This window comes from Lissotriton helveticus, chromosome 1_1 (assembly GCF_964261635.1).
Source record: "Lissotriton helveticus chromosome 1_1, aLisHel1.1, whole genome shotgun sequence".
NCBI lineage: Eukaryota > Metazoa > Chordata > Amphibia > Caudata > Salamandridae > Lissotriton > Lissotriton helveticus.
Window position 1 is genome coordinate 2051045490 of NC_136057.1, and position 19833 is coordinate 2051065322.

Here is a 19833-nt window from a genome sequence, read left to right on the forward strand (position 1 = left end):
GTGGCTGGCTGGGAGGTGTGTGACTCTGTGCAGATCAATGTGTACTTGTATCAATGATTGTATAACAAGGTAAGTATGTGTTAGTATATGTTTGAAAATGTAAGGTGCTCTATGTTTAACTGTATAGACAAGAAAATGGAAGTGTCATTGATTCTTTACAGGACTGACTAGGTGTGTGAGTAACTCCATGGATGAGTGGCAGACTGTGAGTGTCTGTATAGGTGTATGAGTGCATATGATAGTGTTGTAAAGATGAGTGATTGTATGTATGAATGATTGTATGGGTGAATGAGTGAAGGTGTGTGTAGACGTAGGAATCAGTGAGTGCGTATGTAGTAACTAGTATTGGTGTGTCAATGGTTTCAAAAATTATATTCTGTATTTAACACTGGGTGAAACAGAGGTTATATTAAAATGTGAGGAGATGCATTGTATTGTCACATGAATGATATCATCCGTGATGTGGTCATTGATGTCAAATGAGATGTCATCAGTGATGTCATCAGTGATGTCATTTGAGATGTCATCAGTGATGTCATCAGTGATGTCACTGACCATGTCATGAATGATGTAATATGTGACATCATCAGCAGTGGATTGCGGGTGCGCGATATATAGTTAGTGCAACTAACTATATATGGAATTTCAATGGTTTTGTGTGAGTAAAATAAGGTTTTTTAAATGCTAATTCCTAACGATATATGGTCTATAACCTATGGTTTTTTCAGTGAATTTTCAAGGTTTTGTAAATGCTAATTCCTAACTATATATGGTCTATAACCTATGGTTTTTTCAGTGAATATATATATATATAAAAACAGATCTATCATCTTTCTCCAAAAATTTCCAATATTTTTTGTGAAATCTATTTTTCAATAAGGACTTACAAATATTTAGTAAAGTTACATTGAACCCCATATCTGTGACTCTTTCTTGTTAAATAGTTTTTGTTATTCCATTTTGGGTGTGTGAAAAATGTGAAACTAAATAGTCAGAGTAGTCACTAAGTATAGTTTAGTTTTTCTGCATTAGCAAGGTGTTCTGTAAATGTTTCATACTGCACTCTATAAACACATGAATTAGATTTTAATGAGCTGATTTCGTAGCATTGTTCATACAGTCTTTATGCTTTAAACTATTCCCAAGTGAAAACATATCATATCTATGAAAGAAAATATAACTCCAAAATTTCAAAGACAGAACTTCACCTTTTCTTTTGCAGTTGAATGCGAAGTGAATGAACAGGGATTTACTACATTTGATAATAGAACTATGAAGTGTTCACTGGCATCTACAGGTTGCTATTGTATATTAGCACAGGACTGCACTGATCGCTTGAGATTCCTTATTGCTATGACAAAGACTGCGCACCCATCCGCTACTCATGCAGTTAACGTGAAGCTGGGCTCTTCGTAAGTAGGATCTTCTAAAATAATTTTGTTTTTAAATTCCTTGTTATGCAGATAGACTAGAATATCTAAATGTTATACAATTTAGTGGTGACACTCAATATAAAGGATGCACACAAACCATACATGATTAGTCTGTTGGAGGGGTCTAGGCTAGGCCGAACCAAGACCTTCGATTACCTAGCAATTTTATGTAATTCCTCCCTGACGTGGAAGCCTATGACAACATTAAGAAATCAGCAATTTAGCAAAACTGATGAAGCAGTGTTCAAATTTGCATGCACACTGCGCCAGAAACCAGAATTCATTACTATCTTCAACAGTAGGTGTATACCTGTTGGGACATATGGGGCTGGCATTTGGGGCTACTGCAGATTATTTTCCGCCCCACAGAAGAAGTCTATTTTTCACTTCATAAATCATATCGCATGCCTTGGCTTGTAAATATCAAGAAAATATTTAATCAATTGAGAGCTCCAGACATCATCCGAGGGAGATTGTTTAAATTGCAAAGATAGAATAAGGCAGTGTTTTCAGGAATACTGTAAGGAGTGAACTTGCTGCAACTATGTCAAGTATATCTGAGTATTCTGCTATTAGCACATTCACAGGAACGGAACCCTATCTATCACTTATAATGAATCCCAACGTTGTTTTAACAAGTTTTAGGTTGAACACATTGCACTTTATCATAGCCTTCCCTACCCAGGAGAACTTTGTGAGGGCTCTGCCCCCATGCCCTTGTGATAGTACATCAAGCAAGGCACTTCTTAATCTATGCAGTTTTGCACTTTTATTCCAATCCACAAAACTTGTTTTTGGTTCCAAAATTAGATCATACCAGTTATCATTTATATTTTTATATAAACTAGGGACATTAGATACTTGTCATGCTGCTTTAAATTGCATAAGACAGCCATTAATATAAGGAAAATGTATGAATCAGGACAGTCACTTTTATAAGGTTTAATATATATAGAAATTGAGAAATATGCGAAATTTTGTATATATTCACCTACTACAAATGTATTGTAATATAGGCTATTGGAAATTGTTTTTGATCAGCAGAGTAATTTTCTTTTTGCTCTCTTTGTTATGCAGAGGTTCTCCATAATCTTGAAGATGGTGGGCCTGATTCACAAAAGTAATCTGAAACAAAATCCTAACTTTACGACTTTTGGTATTCACAAAAGAGATTTAGGAGTAGTAAAGTTAGGATTCTTAACTTTACTACTCCTAAACTGAGACAAAATCCTAACTTTACGACTTCCGGTATTCACAAAAGGCATTAAGGAGTAGTACAGTTAGAATTCCTAAGCAAGGGAAAGGGAGGGACCCATGGTTACCCCCACAGGCCTTAATCGGAGGGCCCGAGGGACCTGTAATGGGCTCCCAAAGTCAGATTCCAACAGCCGATGTATTTCAGAACAACCAAATCTGAAAGGTTGTCCCAATCTGACATCCTAACTGCTTGGCTGGAAACGCAGTCCATAGACTACTAAAATTCGGCTCCGACCGACTCGGTTACTCCCAATGCCTTTCGGAACCAAGTCAGACAGTTCGAATGCTTTCCAGCCATCGTAATCGCTCGCTGGGAAACGTGTCCGGGTCGGTCCAAAAGGCAGGTTCCGAATTGGATAAGGACGACATCGTAATCAACCCTTTAGTCTAGGACAAAAATAATTATGTAACTGCTAACATGAATGGGCAACCGACTATGGGACCGATTAGGATGTTGTGTGGAAACTTTCACTTGACCCCTTGTCGGATTTGGTTCCGACGGACTCGCGGTTGGCAGTTCTGCATTACCAATTACGATGCTTCAGAACACCGTTCAGAAGCTCTCCCATTGACTTCAATGGGAACCTGTGTTCCGACCAACAACACAGGCTCCTATGGGGAAAATGGGTGGTTGCGGAAAACCTTTCGCCCTGTCGCAAGCACCCCATAATGCCTGCCACACTGTGCATGGTTTTACAGGGGGGTCCCATGGATACCTCTGCAGTCCCCAACCAGAAGCCTCAGGATGAAGGTGGGCCTGCTAAGGGCCCCAAAGGCAGTTTCCAACAGCCTTTCCGTGTTGGACAAACCGAGTCGGAAAGGCTGTCTGAATCCGTCATTGTAATCTGTCGGTCGGAAACGATATCTGTAGAGCTGTACGATTTGGCTCTGACTGACTCGGTTTCTCCGAATGCCTGTTGGAACCGATTCGGAATGACCAACTGGTTTCCTTTCCGACCGCGAACATTGGGATTGGTTGGTCAGAATTGTTACCGGCTGAGTCGGGCAGATAGGTTCTGACACGGTCTAGGGTAATCCAAATGCCGTTTGGAGGATTTCGGCACAACATCGTAATCGGAATCTGTACACATCAGTACCTACTATAAGCAAAAGAGCACTTGACATGTGGAAGGATATTGTCCCTTTCCAACTTCAATAGTTCCAGTTTTAAATAATACCATCATGAGTATATCTAACTGAATACTCAATCATTGTGGTATTCCACCAATCACCAAGGAGATTATGGTTTTCACAAAAAGCAGAGTTTAGTGTTACCTTCTTGTCTGGGCAAAATCGCCATTCAGTGATGGTTTGCATAACATTTGAGCAGTGACATCTGATAAAATCAGCAATTCTAAGGATCATATCTTTGAAACATGGCAGCCAATCTAAAAACTGTCGATAGAACTAGAGAATAGAGAATAGTTTGACTGCCAGCTTTAAAAGCCACCTTCCATATCAAGTGGACAGACATAATTTAATGATCTTATTCTATCAATCATTCAATTAGAGCCACCATCTTGCACACTGTGTTTCCCCAACACAGACAAGGGGCATAAAAAAAATGTCCTTTCTATATAAAGTTTCCATGTTTGCTGAACTTCATACTAAACACTAGAATTGACTGTGTATATATTTGCTGAAATGCAAACTGTGGAAGCCCTCTGATTGGGCATACAATGCCTTCACCTTCTATTTAATCTCATCACCGACAAACACAATCTCTCTCTACCTTAATCAACAGCTTTTGACATGAGGTGTCCCATGTTGGACTGAGGGCAGACATTCTGGATATACACAGCATCTATGTACATATAATTAATCTAAATGCGAATCATTTAGAGAGTCAGAAGTTATCTATGAAAAAGTGGCATAGATCAGGCCCTCATGAACCAATGTTGGACATCCAATTTTGACGATTGGGCACACAGTGGTTGCATTCCAGAAACATCAACTTAGAAGAACAATGCTGTGGTTAAGCACAGTTAATTCAATGCAAAACACTTGTAAATGGTATTTTGGAAGACAGGGAACTGAAATTGCTGCAAACACACAGATTCTTAGATGCTGCATCCAGTAGCAGTGACTAAAGTAATTTTCTTTTCATTTTCTACCTGATTTTTGAATATCACTCCTTGAGTTATTGCTGCAGAACACCGTTTCTGGGCTGCAATAGGTACAAACATCAATTCAAAACCAGAGTTAATTCCCATGGAAACCATTTCTTGTAACATTTCTTTTCAATTGGAAAAGCATTGAGAATGCATAAATCCCCCCTGGGCCCATAAGTGTCCGAAGTCGTGCACCACACCAAAGCAATACTGACTATCTGTAAAAACAGTCACCTCTTGTAGATCTGATACATAGCATTCTCGGGTAAGAGCAATCATCAAAGCCACCTTTGCAGAGACTTCTCATTGAAGCAAAGCAGCTTCTGCTACTCCTGAAACAGGACAAACTGCATAAGCAGCTCTTACATTTCCTGTGTGATCTTGTAAACACGAGAGATCCACAAATAGTATGCAATTAGATTCAGGTAGTCATTCATCTTGTATATCTGGTCTTGACTTGGTAAATAGTTAATAAACATCAAGACAGTCATGCTCCACTTCACCATCATCATTGTCATTCTGAGGAAGGGGAAGGAAAGAGGCAGGATTCAAAGCAGAACACCTTGTAGGGATACATTCTCAGCGACCAGTAAGATTTGCTCATACTGGGTCAGGCAGCTGTTCGTAAGGTACTGTGTCCTCGGTTTAGTTACCAAACGTTCAACAGAATGAGAAACATACACAATCAAGAACTGACCCATTACTATACTTTTGCACCTTTCGATGCTGACACCTGTTGACGTCACTACTTTAAGGCAGCCAAGCAACGCTGCAGCAACCGCATCCTTGTGCCGAGATGTTACAGAGGCTTTCTCTCAACTCTAGGAAAGCAGGCAGGCCGTCATTGTCCCAAGGCACCGTATCTGACACATCCTAGTATGTCAGCCCTTGTAAAGGCTTGACCACTAGGTAAGAGTTGGTTTTCCAATGGTGACAGAAGCCCACCATTGCCTAAAAAACCCTGACTTCTTTCTGTGTTTTCCCTTGTGACACCCTTCTCACACCTTTCTCAATATGATGACCAAGATATAGGACTTCTCTCAAACAGTACTGCAACCTATTTGGGGACATCCGATGTCCATTCTCAGCCAAGTGGTTTAGCAATACAATAGTGTCAGTTGTGCATGCTTTCAGAGTATTTGATGCAACTAGCGGGTCGTCAAAACACTGGACCAGGACAAAGTTATAGGGCGGATCCAAAGATTCTTCTTAAAGATTTGATTAAAGATGGAGGGGCTCTCCGAATACCCTTCGGGACTCTGCACCATGCATAAATACAGTTCCCGAGCCTATAGGCAAAGACAAACCGACTGTCCTCATGCAAAGGGGTCGGTAGTATTGCCTGACATAAATGAATACCAGTAAACAACTCAGCTTCACATGGAATTTGAAACAATATTTCAGCTGGATTCAGTACAATGGGACAACAAGGGATCACACTAGTATTGATTTTTTGAAGGTCCTGCACTATACTCTACTTACAGCTAGGCTTCTGCGGGCCATGATGGGTGAGTTACGTGGAATCCAAGTGATTTTTTTTCAGTTTATCTTGTTGAATCATTGTCTCAATCACTGGAGTTATTCCAGCAATCATTTCAGGAGTCAAATTATACTGCGATGTTCTGGGATTTTGCACATTCGGTTTTATTTGTATACGGACAGACTCAACTTCTTTAATGAGTTAAATGTCCTTGCCTGAAAAATCCCTAACTACTGAAACTCTAAAATCTAAAGGCAAGTTTTCTGTCGTCATCATTGGAAACATTCCAATAATTTCATTCTGATTTGCCAACTTAAAGCCAATATCTTCAGTATGAGTTTGTAGTTCTAATCTTTCCGGGGTACAATATTAGTGCGGTTCAGTTTGCACAACAAATCTCTAACACACTCACAGGGCTCGAATCACAAACCAGAAATTAATTCTTATTCTCAAAACGTTCTATCTTTACAAGTACATCCTCCGTAATAATGTTCTTTATTTGTTGATTAGCAACTCCAAAAACTTGGATAGTTTGTATTGGGTGGGGTAGGTTTGGAACGTCCACTGATCTCATAGTAGCGCATCTAGCACCAGTAGCAACCAAAAATGATACGTCCGAGCCATTCACCTCAGCATCTATAAAGGGGCCACTCTGGTCTACCTCCAAGACTGTGCCAAGCACACATTCTTCCTCCCCCTCAAGCACCATCAGGAGGACTGATCGAAGCCGAAATTTTCACTTTTCACGAACATGGGACATTGTTGTTAGGATAATTATTCTAGAACACATTCTTTTTCAAATTCGGGAACCTGATTTGAAGGAAATCTTGGTATGTTAGCAGCTTGCTTTGGCATCGCAGGATTAGGATTCTGCATTACTGGGGCTTGTAGTACATACAAATTTTGAGATATAGTTCTGGATACATTCTGTTGCTGCATGAAATTACTGTTCTGAGGTGGTACAAACCCTGGATTGTGACCCTGATTTTTTGGATTAAAACGACATTCCCGATTCCAATGCCCCAGCCTATTGCAGTACTGACTGGGATCGGACGTCTTCAATGTAGCCACATCAATTCTGGTACTCGGATCAATAGGGACTCCCGACCTCTATCCTGTGACTGAAATTCACCTCATTGGAGAGGCATTCCCTACAAACGGTGGATTCTGGATTTCTCTCTGAGCAGACGTCAATTGTACCACCATCAATTTTTCCTTTAACTTTTACTCTCTCATTTCAATCTCATTATTGCAATATTTAGAATATCGCAAAATCTTGTCAAACGATTATTCTTCCAACAAATCAAGTGCAGTAGAAGCATCATACTAATCTCAGGTTATAATCTTGTCATAAACCAAAGATGGGTGAAGTAGAGACTTCAAGCGCTCATATAAATTTACACAAAAAACTTTGTAACACAAAAGATATATATGGCAGGTTACAAATATCCAACTGTGCATCCAGAAGAGGAGAATGTTTACCCAATATCTCCTTATTTCTCAATCTAAGATTGAACAAACAATTTAACACTTTCTGAAGCACACGCCAATTACAGTAATGTAAAAAGAAAGATGAATTTTCGTGTTCCTGGGCTTGTCCAGTCTTTTTATTATTTTCACTTTTTCCAAAGTCTTCCACTCCCTTATACCAACGCATTTCGTCGTATACAAGTGTGACCCCACAACTTCCTCAGGGCTTAATGATATCTTTCACAAGGCTTTTCTCTCACTTGCATCAGAGTTCACTATACGAGCTCCATTCATATAATAATTCCAAGTCGATATGATTTGTGAAGCCAAAACTTTCTACCTCCCGTATCACCTGATCCGGTGGTACCCGAGGGAGAAAGTGAATACAGGTTTCCCCGTACAGTAGGGAACTGTGGGCAAATTTGGAAGGGTTGATTCTAGTTTGGGGAATTGTAATTGGATATTTTGTGTGCGCCGCGTTTTGGTTTTACAAATCATATCGACTTGGAATTATTGTATGAATGGAGCTCGTATAGTTTCATTTTCAATTATTTGCTTCAAAATCAAAAGTTTACTTAAAAACCTCATTCCAAATCGTCAACCAATTACAGTGCAGCACCGTGTGATGAATACAGCCAACAACGGTGCGGCTTCACACCAACCAACCTATCCCAGGGTGGCACACTGTGACGACAATCTGGATCCTCGCAGCACCTCACCCTCTTTCACAATTTTCACAATCACTCTTTTCAGCAATATGCTTGCAACTAAATTCAATGCAATAGCAGCAACTAACAATTGTCTGCTTTCCTAAAGTACTGACAGAAATCAGTCATACAAAGATGTCACAAACACACATTCCAATGAAACCTCATCCTGTGGAGCATCATTCTGGTCAGTGCAGCTTTCCTCAATGCAAGTAGTCCACCACACTAACCGTACCTCACTTTCTCACAAAAGATAAATGTTCCTTTCTCAATTGCGCTGTCGGTGATATCTCACAATAAACCCCACTAAACCTCAGCAGAAAATTCAAAACATGTCTTCTCCACTTTTTAATATCATCCCAGGATCTTAGGCCACATCAAACCCGATAACAACTTCTCCACAGTAATCACCACACTCACATAATCATCTAAAACATTATCACATCACATTACACAATCCCCGCAAGACACCACACAATTGGCTCAAAGAACGCAAGCTAAGAATAAGCCATTTATATACAACTCTATTGCTGTTCACTCCTCCGCTGTTACAACTCACTCTCGAAGCACTGAAACATCAACAATATCAATTTTCCGAATAGAAATATAGGCACTATGGACGGAGATTGGATCTGGACTAATCTATAGTAACAGTTTACTAAACCATCCCCAGCATGCTATCATCTGGGAACGATCTGGGTTGGTCCTTCTAATTTGATTCTTGTAAATAAACCTTTTCAGTAGCTGGTGAGGAAAAGGGGTTATCAACAATTCAGATCTTAAGGTACAGTGTGATCACTAGAACCAAACAATAAAAGTCTGAGTCCGTGATTATCTTTCCTACCTGCCGTGATCTTTTGCCCACTGTTGTTGTGACCTGCTGTCCACTGCTGTTGGACCTTGTTGGGGATGTTTTAGGGCTGCTGCAATGCCTGAGTACCGAGATTGCCCTCTTGCTGCCAGGGGACTACATCCCCCATTGTTCCACGTGGCATTCACACCATGCACCACACTCTTGAGCGCCAGGAGGAGCCTGTGATTATCTTTCCTACCTGTCGTGATCATTTGCCCACTGTTGCCGTGACCTGATGTTCACTGCTGTCGGACCTTGTTTTGGATGTTTTAGGGCTGCAGCAATGCCTGAGAGGCGCCATTGCCCTCTTGCTGCCAGGGGACAGCATCCCCCATCGTTCCATGCTGCATTCACGCCATGCACCACACTCATGAGCGCCAGGAGGAGTTCATAAGGGGGCCAGGGCTCCTGCAGCGGACCCTTCGGTGCCTGTCGGAGCCCGGAGGAGGCTGGGCTGGGCCCCACTCTAACAACTGGCCCCACATCTTATTTCATCATTCCTATATCGACTTCCAGGTACTGACTTTAATCATATGTTTTGTTTCACGTCCAGTGTGCATTAAGACCGGTACTCATTGGTGCGGCTGAGAGATTGCTTGACGCCATTAAAATGACCAAGCCCGCAATGATAAAGGGGAGGGGGTTCAAGGGGGCTTTGGACACTTTCATAACAAGGGCAGAGTCAATATTATGCCATGAAATAGAACAAACAGAGAGGCGGTTATCTCTAGACCCCCTATCTCATTTGAGGCGGACCTTATTAAGACCACACAATCCGGCTGGTACTCCCCAAAATTTACATCCAACTCAATCCTGCTTATCACCATTTAACCTGGGGATAGCATCACATGCCTTGGCCCCTGCATATAACGAACGCCAGCACTACATATAGATACTTCTAATGGACTTAGCATAGCCTCTAAGACTCGGACCGCCCGCTCTTCTATGGAGGGTACAAAGGCTAAAGCGAAGGCATCCGCGAATTGTAAGAAGGCCATCGGCCTATTAAAACAAAAATATCAAAAAGAGTCCCAGAGCAATTCTCAGCCCATATTCGCAGTGAAGAGCTGCTCTGTAGTCTGGAAGCTTCATTGTCTACACAACCTTGCCTCCTGGAGGACAACACTGCCACCACCGCTGCTGGCATGACTGCACTGGACACTGCCCTCGAATGGATCAGGGAATCTATAGATAAAAACTTTGCCTTATTGGATGGTCATTTAATGCTTCTGGAAGGCACATAGACTAATCTGTCTGGGCGCTTAGAGTTGTGTTATACCCCTGTAAAACCCCAGGTGCTTAGCGAGGGATATAGTTCTGGGAACCCTTTAGACCATCAAACCCCAGCCCCGGTCACATTGAAGAAATTGTCGGCAATGACTCTGGTGATCGAGGACTTGCTGAGCAAAATACAGGGCATAGGCACAAATAACATACTGCCTAGTTGCTCAGGGAGTACACTAATTGTTGGAAATGTAGCCACCCCCCATGTGGCAGATACCTTACAACCAGCCCTACAATCTGGGGGGAGTGCTGGACACAAGAGTCATTTTTATTTAAATTACAACAAAGTGCCACCCGAAATAGCACCCACTACCAACCAAAGAATGCCCAAACCAGATGTTACACCTAGGGAAAGGGACAGGGCAAATGAAGAAGGGGTGACTTTAAATTTACCACCAGAAGCCACACCATATACAATAATATTGGCAAATGTACCACAATCCACTTCTAAAACAATTGTAATAAGTCCCTTGGCTGGCATGGATCCAAAATTGGCCAAACTGATGTCCTATTCAGGGAATTTAAAATGGTAAGGAGAGTGGGATGGGTGGGGAAAAGTGGTAAGAGGATCCTGGGTGACTGTATAGTTCTAACATTTAGCATTGAGAAAAGGTCTATAGTTTAGGTAAAAAAATATCACATAAAGAGAATTAAATAACCGGCACATATACTAGGTGACAGCAACTAATTGCTCAATGATTGTTTCTTACAGCTCATATAACATGTGACAGAAACAAATGAATGGAACATTTTTATATATATCTATTTTATTAAATCATTTTTGTTTTTTTAGAAAAAGTTTTTCTTTTTTTATAAATTCATAGAAAATATAGTACTTCCTGATAGATTTATATATAATAATAGTGTTTTAGCTAATGAAAATATAGCTGGTAATTATATATACATGACAGTGAATTAAAAACACTAACAAAATACAACAACAACAGTAGACATGAAGTGATAGAGGCACTGCAGTAGAATAAAAACTATGTGCGTTTCGGTATGTAGGCCTTCATCAGGTTACCGTCTAATGCAAAAATAGGCGTAAGAGGATATGATCCATGGAAAGAAGATAGGTTATATGATGCAAGAGTAATGACTTCGTCCTGATAGTTAGGGAGTAACTGCGTTCCAGAGCGATGTCATGTATATAAGTGGCACAGCTAGCCGATACCAATGTGAAGAAATGAAAGAGGAGAATGGAATTACTAATGGCATTCCAGATGATACTGTGATAGGAAGGCGTGGATTAAAGATGAAACTATAAACCAACGCTTGAGGGCGCTCAACAAATGTAAAAATAATCCCTGGCAGTGATATTCTGCACAAAAAGGAGGAGGAGGCTACACCGTAGAAATGTTTAAAGATGAATCTGCGAATGTAAGTTCATGATGACCGTAGATAACGGGGTCTGAGAGAAGTCCTCAAGCCTTCTGGAAAGGAAAACTTGAACCGCAGGAAGGATGTCGACGACGGCTGTCCTAAACTGAAGATAGTGACAAGATCGCCATATAACACCAAATTTAATACAAGAAATCCTGCGCCGACAGGGCTCCCTTCATGTGACTAATTATGGCATAAAAGTACTTTCTCTGGATTATTTCTGTCCTCCCACTAACTACCCTCTTTCCGTAGGATTGCAGATGGAGCCCCCGACTCATCCCACGAATATCATGAATCATATTCAACCTAGCATACCTTTGAATAATAGATTTGAGGTCCTCTCTTCCCTGGAAGATAATGATTGAATTAGCAACAGTAGCAGTAATGCGGTCGAATGTCAATCTACGGGAACACCTTTGTCATGCATTGCTCTAACTGTAAATGTCGAGCAACCCGATATCAAGGCAAGAAATGCTGCTAATAACTGTAATATCCAGAGTGAAACAACTCAATCTAATGTTAGCATTATCCATAGTGAAACACCAAATAGCCGTGATGGCCCCTATGTTGCCCTTTCCCCTACTAATTGTGCATCCCAGCCTGGGTCTAGAACTAAAGAAATAGAAATCTTGTTCTGGGATGTGGCTGGATTCTGTTCACAAATTCGACATTATATGCATCCAAGAAACTTGGTCTGATTTTTCAGCCCAGCGGTCCCCTCAAACAAGGGGAGAAATAAGGGCGGCCTTTGCATTTATGTGTCCTACAGGTTAAATACCCACAAGATAGACCTCGTGAAGTCCAAGATCTATTATCAGGTGCCTAAAATCAATCTAAACAACAATCATTTTTTAGTTTTTACACATTTTTATAATAATATACCAGCTGTGGATATCCAATAAACTGTAATGCACCAGCAGAGAGATCTGGAAGCACTGGTAAAGATTACTGCACAATCTGTGGCGGGGACTTTAATTGTGGACTCTGCTCACACATTATGGGAGATGTCTGTGGTATAGATCTAGATGTAGATGATACAAATGACTTGTTCCATTTTTTGCATTCTGCTCACAGTGATCTATTTAACTTGTTAAAATATACTATGGACCTGGGATTTGCTAATAGTTGCTAATAGTGTGTGCTCACCCCCAATTCCTTTTAGCAGTACTTTTAATGGACGAGGCCTGTTTTCAGCCATAGACCATATATTGGTTTCAAATAGATACACAGACAGAATACACAATTTTAAAGTACATCCTTTCGCTTATAGTGATCACTACCCGATTAGTGTTCTTTTAGATCTCCCCGCCAAGTTGTTAACTAGTAAAATACTGGCAACTCACCCGGCGGAAGATATTGTCATTAATAGACAAACTGGTTGCACAGTCAAATGGGCAGGTGTAAATTCATTCGAATTATGCAAGGACCTTTTAACCACCTGTAAAGATGACTTCATAGTCTGCCTTGATGAAACCGCTAATAAACCAGATGTTCTTAGCTCTTTTAAAAATATAACTCAGTCCATACAAAATAGACTACCGGTAAAATGCAAGAAACGGGCTGACAAGAGAAGTGGCTGGTTTGATTCCAAATGCTCACAATCCCATGCAGCCCTGATAACTACCTTACACCTTACATAAGCCCTAAATGATCTAGTAGCTGCAAAAAAGGCAAGATCAGCCTATAAGATGTCCCTTAAGGAATGCAAGTCGGCCATAAAGCTTGGAAAATGGCAAAATGTAATATGAGCATCAGACTTGAAAGATACAAAAGGTTCTGGAAGGCAGTAAAATCCCCTTTCCTCGCCCAGCATCGAAATTACAATAGGGGAGGACAAATGGGTGACCCACTTCTCTGGCCTTTATAATAATCAGGTAGATCCACAAAACAAGGCGGCCTTATGTATAAATCCTCCTAACCATCTTCCGATTGAAATTGATTTTGATGCCCAGGAGGTGATCTTAGCTATTAATGAAAGTGTGGGCGGTAAAGCCGTGGGTCCCAATAGCATACCTGTGGATTTATTTAAATCAAATCCATTGCTATGGGGATCCCTGTTAGCTTTGATCTTAAAAGCCTGCTTTACCCTGGAATTCACAGCTACCTGGACGTCCTATACTCGTCCCTATTTATAAGAAGGGTAATTGTGACGACCCGTCCTGCTACAGACCAATATGATTATTGGATTCTTTTGCAAAGGTGGCAGGGAGTGTTGTCTTAAACCGCCTTCAGCTTTGGGCGGAGGAAAATGGTATAATTTCCGAATTACAGTACGGCTTCCGCCAAGGTGTGGGAACCATCGAATTTGAATTTACTGTTAGGAAAATATTTACAGGCCAAAAGGGGGAACTTATTTTTGTGTTTTGTTGATTTGAGTTCAGCCTTTGACTGTGTCAACCACCAGAAGCTATGGAGTATTTTAGATGCCATGGGGGTCGATCCACCCATTCTTATTTTTTTTAAACAGTCCTATCTAGGCGCTAAGGCCCGGGTGCGATATGGAAGGATGGTGAGCTCAGTAAGAGCCTACCTGTAAAGAAGGGGGTTAGGCAGGGGTGCGTGCTAGCAGCACCCCTCCTGTTAACTCTTTATATTAATAGCCTGGGAGTAAAATTAAGTAAGGACTGTCAGGATTAGCCATGAATAAAAAGTTGCCCAATAGGATATGCGGACGTTGCCGTCCTATTGGCCCGCACCCACATTGGCCTACAAAAAGTAATCTCTAGATTTTCTGCCTATATGTTAGATCTTGACCTCCGTGTAAACATAAACAAAACATTTACAATGAAATGTTGCAAGCCCAGCACTAAGTGTCGAGAATTCTTTATTGATAATGGGAAACTCAAATTCACAGCACACTTTATTTACCTGGGCATTGTATTTGAAAAAAGGGGTCTATGGGCTAAAGCTATAGAATTTGGAAAATTATTATTTTGTAAAGCCACTGGCGCATTAATTAATTTTGCCAGGATGTTGGGGAGGCGCCCAGTTGCTGATCTTATTGCTAAATGCATTCCTGTTGCCATGTACGGAACAGGCATCAGGGTTATGCTATTGTCGAGCGCCTGCAGTTAGTTGAAAACAGGTTCCTAAGATACTTTCTGGCTGTACCGAGTAGCACAGCCTTACTCATATGCCACACTGAGCTGGGTTTGCCCTACCTTTCAGATTTGATCAAATTGCAGCCTCTCCTGCTTTGGCAAAAGGTCTGGACTGGTATTTCTACTTGTTTGAATAGGGGCCTGATCAACGATTGTCTGTCTCTTGACGCGGCTGATCGCATCTCCTGGTTGACCTACTTTAAAAAATTTCTAGAGAGTTTAGGACATCTAGGGTATTTCTCTAACCTTGACAGTATGAATAATGACACCAGAAATAATTTAAAATCATTATGTCTGGACCATCTGGAGTCCATTTATTTAGCCAGCAATATTGTAAAACTGTCAGTGAGAGCACACCAACTACTCTTGACACAACCAGGAATGCAACCACACCTATTAAAGACTGTACGAGCTTACGACAGATTGTTATTGACCCGCTTACGCCTTGGCATTTTTAACTACAGGGTCACCTTTGCGAAGCTCAAAGATTGGTCTCACACTCTATGTTTATGCCTGTGTGATAACATCTCCGTACAGTCGACAATGCATGTTATGTTTTTCTGTAAATTGTATTGCATGCCTAGGAAAAACCTATTTTAATGAGATATGGCTTGAGACAAGGTCGTCCTGCCCTTCTAAAGCTGCTATATTTGAATCACGGACCCGTGACTGAACATATTGCCAATTATTTGAAAGGGGTGGTTAGACAATAGATGACAATGGATGGTCCCCCTCTTTTTTAAAACTGCCTCAACTTTTTTTTTAAATACATTCTTTTAACTTAAATCATATTGATGAAATGTATGTAACCATGTATTGTGCTTTTATGGTTTAATATCTTTTTTTAATTGAATAAAGCGCATTCTGATTCTGATTCTGAAGTCTGAGTTACTAGCTCGAAGTTAAAACGTATATTTCAAAATCAAAGCCAGACCGATATATTTAAATCTGAAAAACATAGTATAAAAGTAGAAGATAACCACAGGGAGGTCAAAGTGTTCAACAATATTGGTCCTCAACAGCAAAGAACATACAAGATTTTCAGTAGCAGCAATGCAAAAAATAAGGAAAAAGATTTGATAACTAGACAATGGTTTCGATCCTTCTGCCCATTCATGGAAAAGACTCTCAACATCTACTAAACCCTACACTAAACTAAGGATAGGGGAAACATTAATGAATCAATATATATAGAAAGGTGTCAGCCTCAGAACCTCTTTAGAAGTTCTGTAGGGAAAGGTCATGTAAAGCATGAAGCCACACAATCAGAGAGATCTTTACCTCTTCAAGTCTAAAAGGCAATCTCACTAACCCAAGGTAGGTTCACTAATTAAAATACACAAAGAACATTCAAGTAATTTGACCTCATACACATCACAGTACTCTTCCAGTTCCCAAGAAAGAACTTTGCTCCTTTGAACACTATTCTCATATTCCAGTCTCCACTTCCAAAGCGTCTTTGGATTCCTCCCTTTATCAGATAGTACCAACTGGTAACACTCCCTTTCTTCTTCATAAAAATAATTTGACATTGCCAGTTCTTCTTTGCCTCATTATTTCAGAAATACAATGTGCTTTTCACTAACTAACAAATGCCTTTGATCCCCACTTGCAAAGGAGAAAAACATGCAGAAACACAACTTTCACGTTAGTATTAAATGTCTCAGTTGTAAGCTTAACGCCCACAATCACCCTAACAACAATTTTCTTTAAATGCATTTTAATCATACAACCTACATATAAATGATACTGTACTCTTATATGTGCACAATAAACTATTTGATGTATTGTTAAACAGAAACTACAACTGGTCATAATTCTATGATTCATTCTCACTAATCCCTGGTGAAAACACCACAATAAATGCATTCATTTTAGAGCACCACATTACAATCTAAACATATAGAAGATTAGTATAAACAATCCAGATATTTCTGAAAAGGAAAATTTTAAATGTGCACAAAAATATATATCAAAACAAACAATAAATGCACTTTCTATACCTTTAGTGCACCTTATCTCTTCAGTATCATTCCGTCACAAGAGTACATAAGGCCAAATATAAGTAGATATGAGGCATAACCAACGGAAAAGAATGGAGCCAAAATGATGCTACTGCAGCAGCAATATGTAGAAAGTGTAACTTCACACAGTATTTTCTCCTCAAATGTGACATTGTATGGTAAATTCCATATTTAATAGATTATTTGTTTAACTTTGACCCCCCTTCTTTCCTCCCAATATTTTGTTAACTCCTGTGCAAAAACTTAAAAAAACAATGACTCAGCACCCAGGTGAAATTTTTCTTGAGAATAAGATAAGTTCAAAGGAGAATTTCCAGTGGTAGGAAACAAAATTGGTCCAATTAGAAGAAACTACAAATAGTATTGAAGGAAATTGAAGTGCTTGAAATTGAAATGCAGATTCTTTTGGAAATTGTGTCATCAGCAAATAAGCATGTGGCAGATTAGCTGGTTACATATGAGTCAGGTCACTACAGAACATCTTGAATACAGCCTAACAGTTTTGGTGAATTGAAGAGGTAGTACCAGATAACCTTAAATGCTTTACAAAGCATTTCTCATTGGAAGAGATTCGGGGACAATGGTCACTACTGATTATCTCCACTATCCTTTCACAGGATGTGGTGCCCTGCCCTACCTAGCAGGTGACTTAGATGCCAGTGTCTGCATTGCAAACCCAATGGTAAGCACAGCTCCTTCTGCAATACAGATAGCATCAGCACACATATAGTGCTGGTGCTATCTTAAGGGAGCATTCCTCGTTTATGTGGGGTCATGATGCCATGCAAATAAGGCAAACACTTTGCTTCTGTTCCCACAACCTATTATGGATGCGGATGCAGAGACAAAGAGGCCATCAGGAGGCACATTGACTATGGACCACAAAGAGATAGCGCACAATCAAAATGACTCCCAGTGTACCCTGTAAAATGGGGGTCAAGAGTTGTAAAGATGTAAAGTGCTCCCATGCATCCCCCATATGCATCCCATGCTGCTCCCACTTGCAGGGGTCTCTCTGTCCCCTCTGAAGTGCACTTCAGCTACTGCCTGAATGGTGAAAGATAGAGCGAATTCTTCAAAGAATCACTTCACTTTGATTGCTATGTAATAGGGTGCAGGTATTTGGACATTATATTGAGTTATACATTTTGAGCTACCCAAATATTGAGTTTTAAATATTGTGTCACATAAATATCATGATGCAGAAATATCGTTGACAAAAATATCATTTTTCAAGGTAAGTAATATTGTTTTAAAAAATGTAGTTGGTATTTTTGTTTTCAATAATATAGTTGCAAAAAAGATTGCTTTTTAATTATCTTTATGTGTTTTAAATAATGTTTTAATTGTATATGTTGAAAGTATGTAATGCTTTTAAGTTGTAGTATGTAATTCTTAGTTATTTTTAATGTAATTGTTAATAGTAATTTATAGTATCGTAGTGGGTTGTGAGGTTTGCAGGGGTACAAAAATGAAAATTAATTAAGTATAACTAATTAATAATTACTTATTAATCAATATTAAGTATTGAATAGATAATTATATACATAAATTGTTTCATTATTATTTTTAAGTTAGATTGTAGGTGCAGGCTGTTGGTTGTGTAGGGGTATAGGGTAGGAAGTTAATGAGGAAAGAATTAATTATTATTAATGTATTATAAAGTATGAATTGATAATTAAATATGTAAATGGTGTAAATATAATTTCTTTTAAGTTATTTATTTGGTGTGGGTTGTTGGGTTTGTAAGGGTATAGGGTAGGGAGTTAATTAATTAAATATTACATATCAAATAAATATTACTTTTAGGTAAAATATGTAATTTATTTATATTGATGTAAATTGTTTAATAAATATATTTTTTATGTTATATATTAGATGTGTGTTGTGTTTTTAGGGGGACAGGGCAGGAAGTTATTCAAGTCATAATTAATTAACAATTCATTATTAATTTGTTATGTTATTTATTATGCTAATTGTGTTATCATTTTTCATTATATTTTAAATGTGGGCTGCTAGGTATCTGGGAGTATAGTGTGGGAACTTAACTAAATAATCAATTAATATCATTTTCTATTGATATTCATTATTACAAAAATGTATAATTATGTGAAATGTTTAATGGGTTTCTAAATGTGTTTATATATTAATATATTCATTTTATCTGAAAAATGATTTTATTTCAGTTTAATACATGTATTCAAAATGTTTATGTGTTTAAAGTAAAGTACTCTCCCTAGTGCTGCATAGACTGGAGTTGTATTCGTAAATTTCACACCTTCTGAGTCCAACGCACTGACTGGAGAACGAATAGTAATTTCTACTCCTCTGCAGTCCAACATTTTCAATACTGTTGCACAGACTGGAGTAGGGATAGTAAACTTTACCCCTCCTGTGTCAAGCGCTTTCCCTACTGTTGCAGACTAAAGCGAGAATAGTATATTTTACCCCTCCGCAGTTCAATGCTTTCCATACTGTTGTGCAGACTGTAGTGGGAATAGTAAATTGTATCCCTCCTATGTGCAACGCTTTATTTTCTGTTGTACAGACTGAAGTGGGAATAGCAGTCTTTACCTCTTCTTAGTCCAACTCTTTACCAACTGTTGCAAAGATTAGGGTGGGAATAGAAATCATGACCCCTCCGTAGTCCAATGCTTTCCCATATGTTGCACACACTGGAGTGGAAATAGTAAATGTTATCCCTCTTGGGTCCAACGCTTAATGAAAAGC

General features: G+C 39.4%; 1 protein-coding gene across 1 annotated transcript in view; it reads left to right on the forward strand.

Annotated features, from left to right (window-relative positions):
• Positions 1-19833, forward strand: part of LOC144766461 (vitellogenin-1-like) — a 1095729-nt gene that overhangs the window by 1025243 nt on the left and 50653 nt on the right. The window contains exon 29 of the mRNA XM_078650353.1: positions 1223-1412. Coding sequence (XP_078506479.1) covers positions 1223-1412 — 190 coding nt within the window. The remainder of the gene's footprint in view (positions 1-1222; positions 1413-19833) is intronic.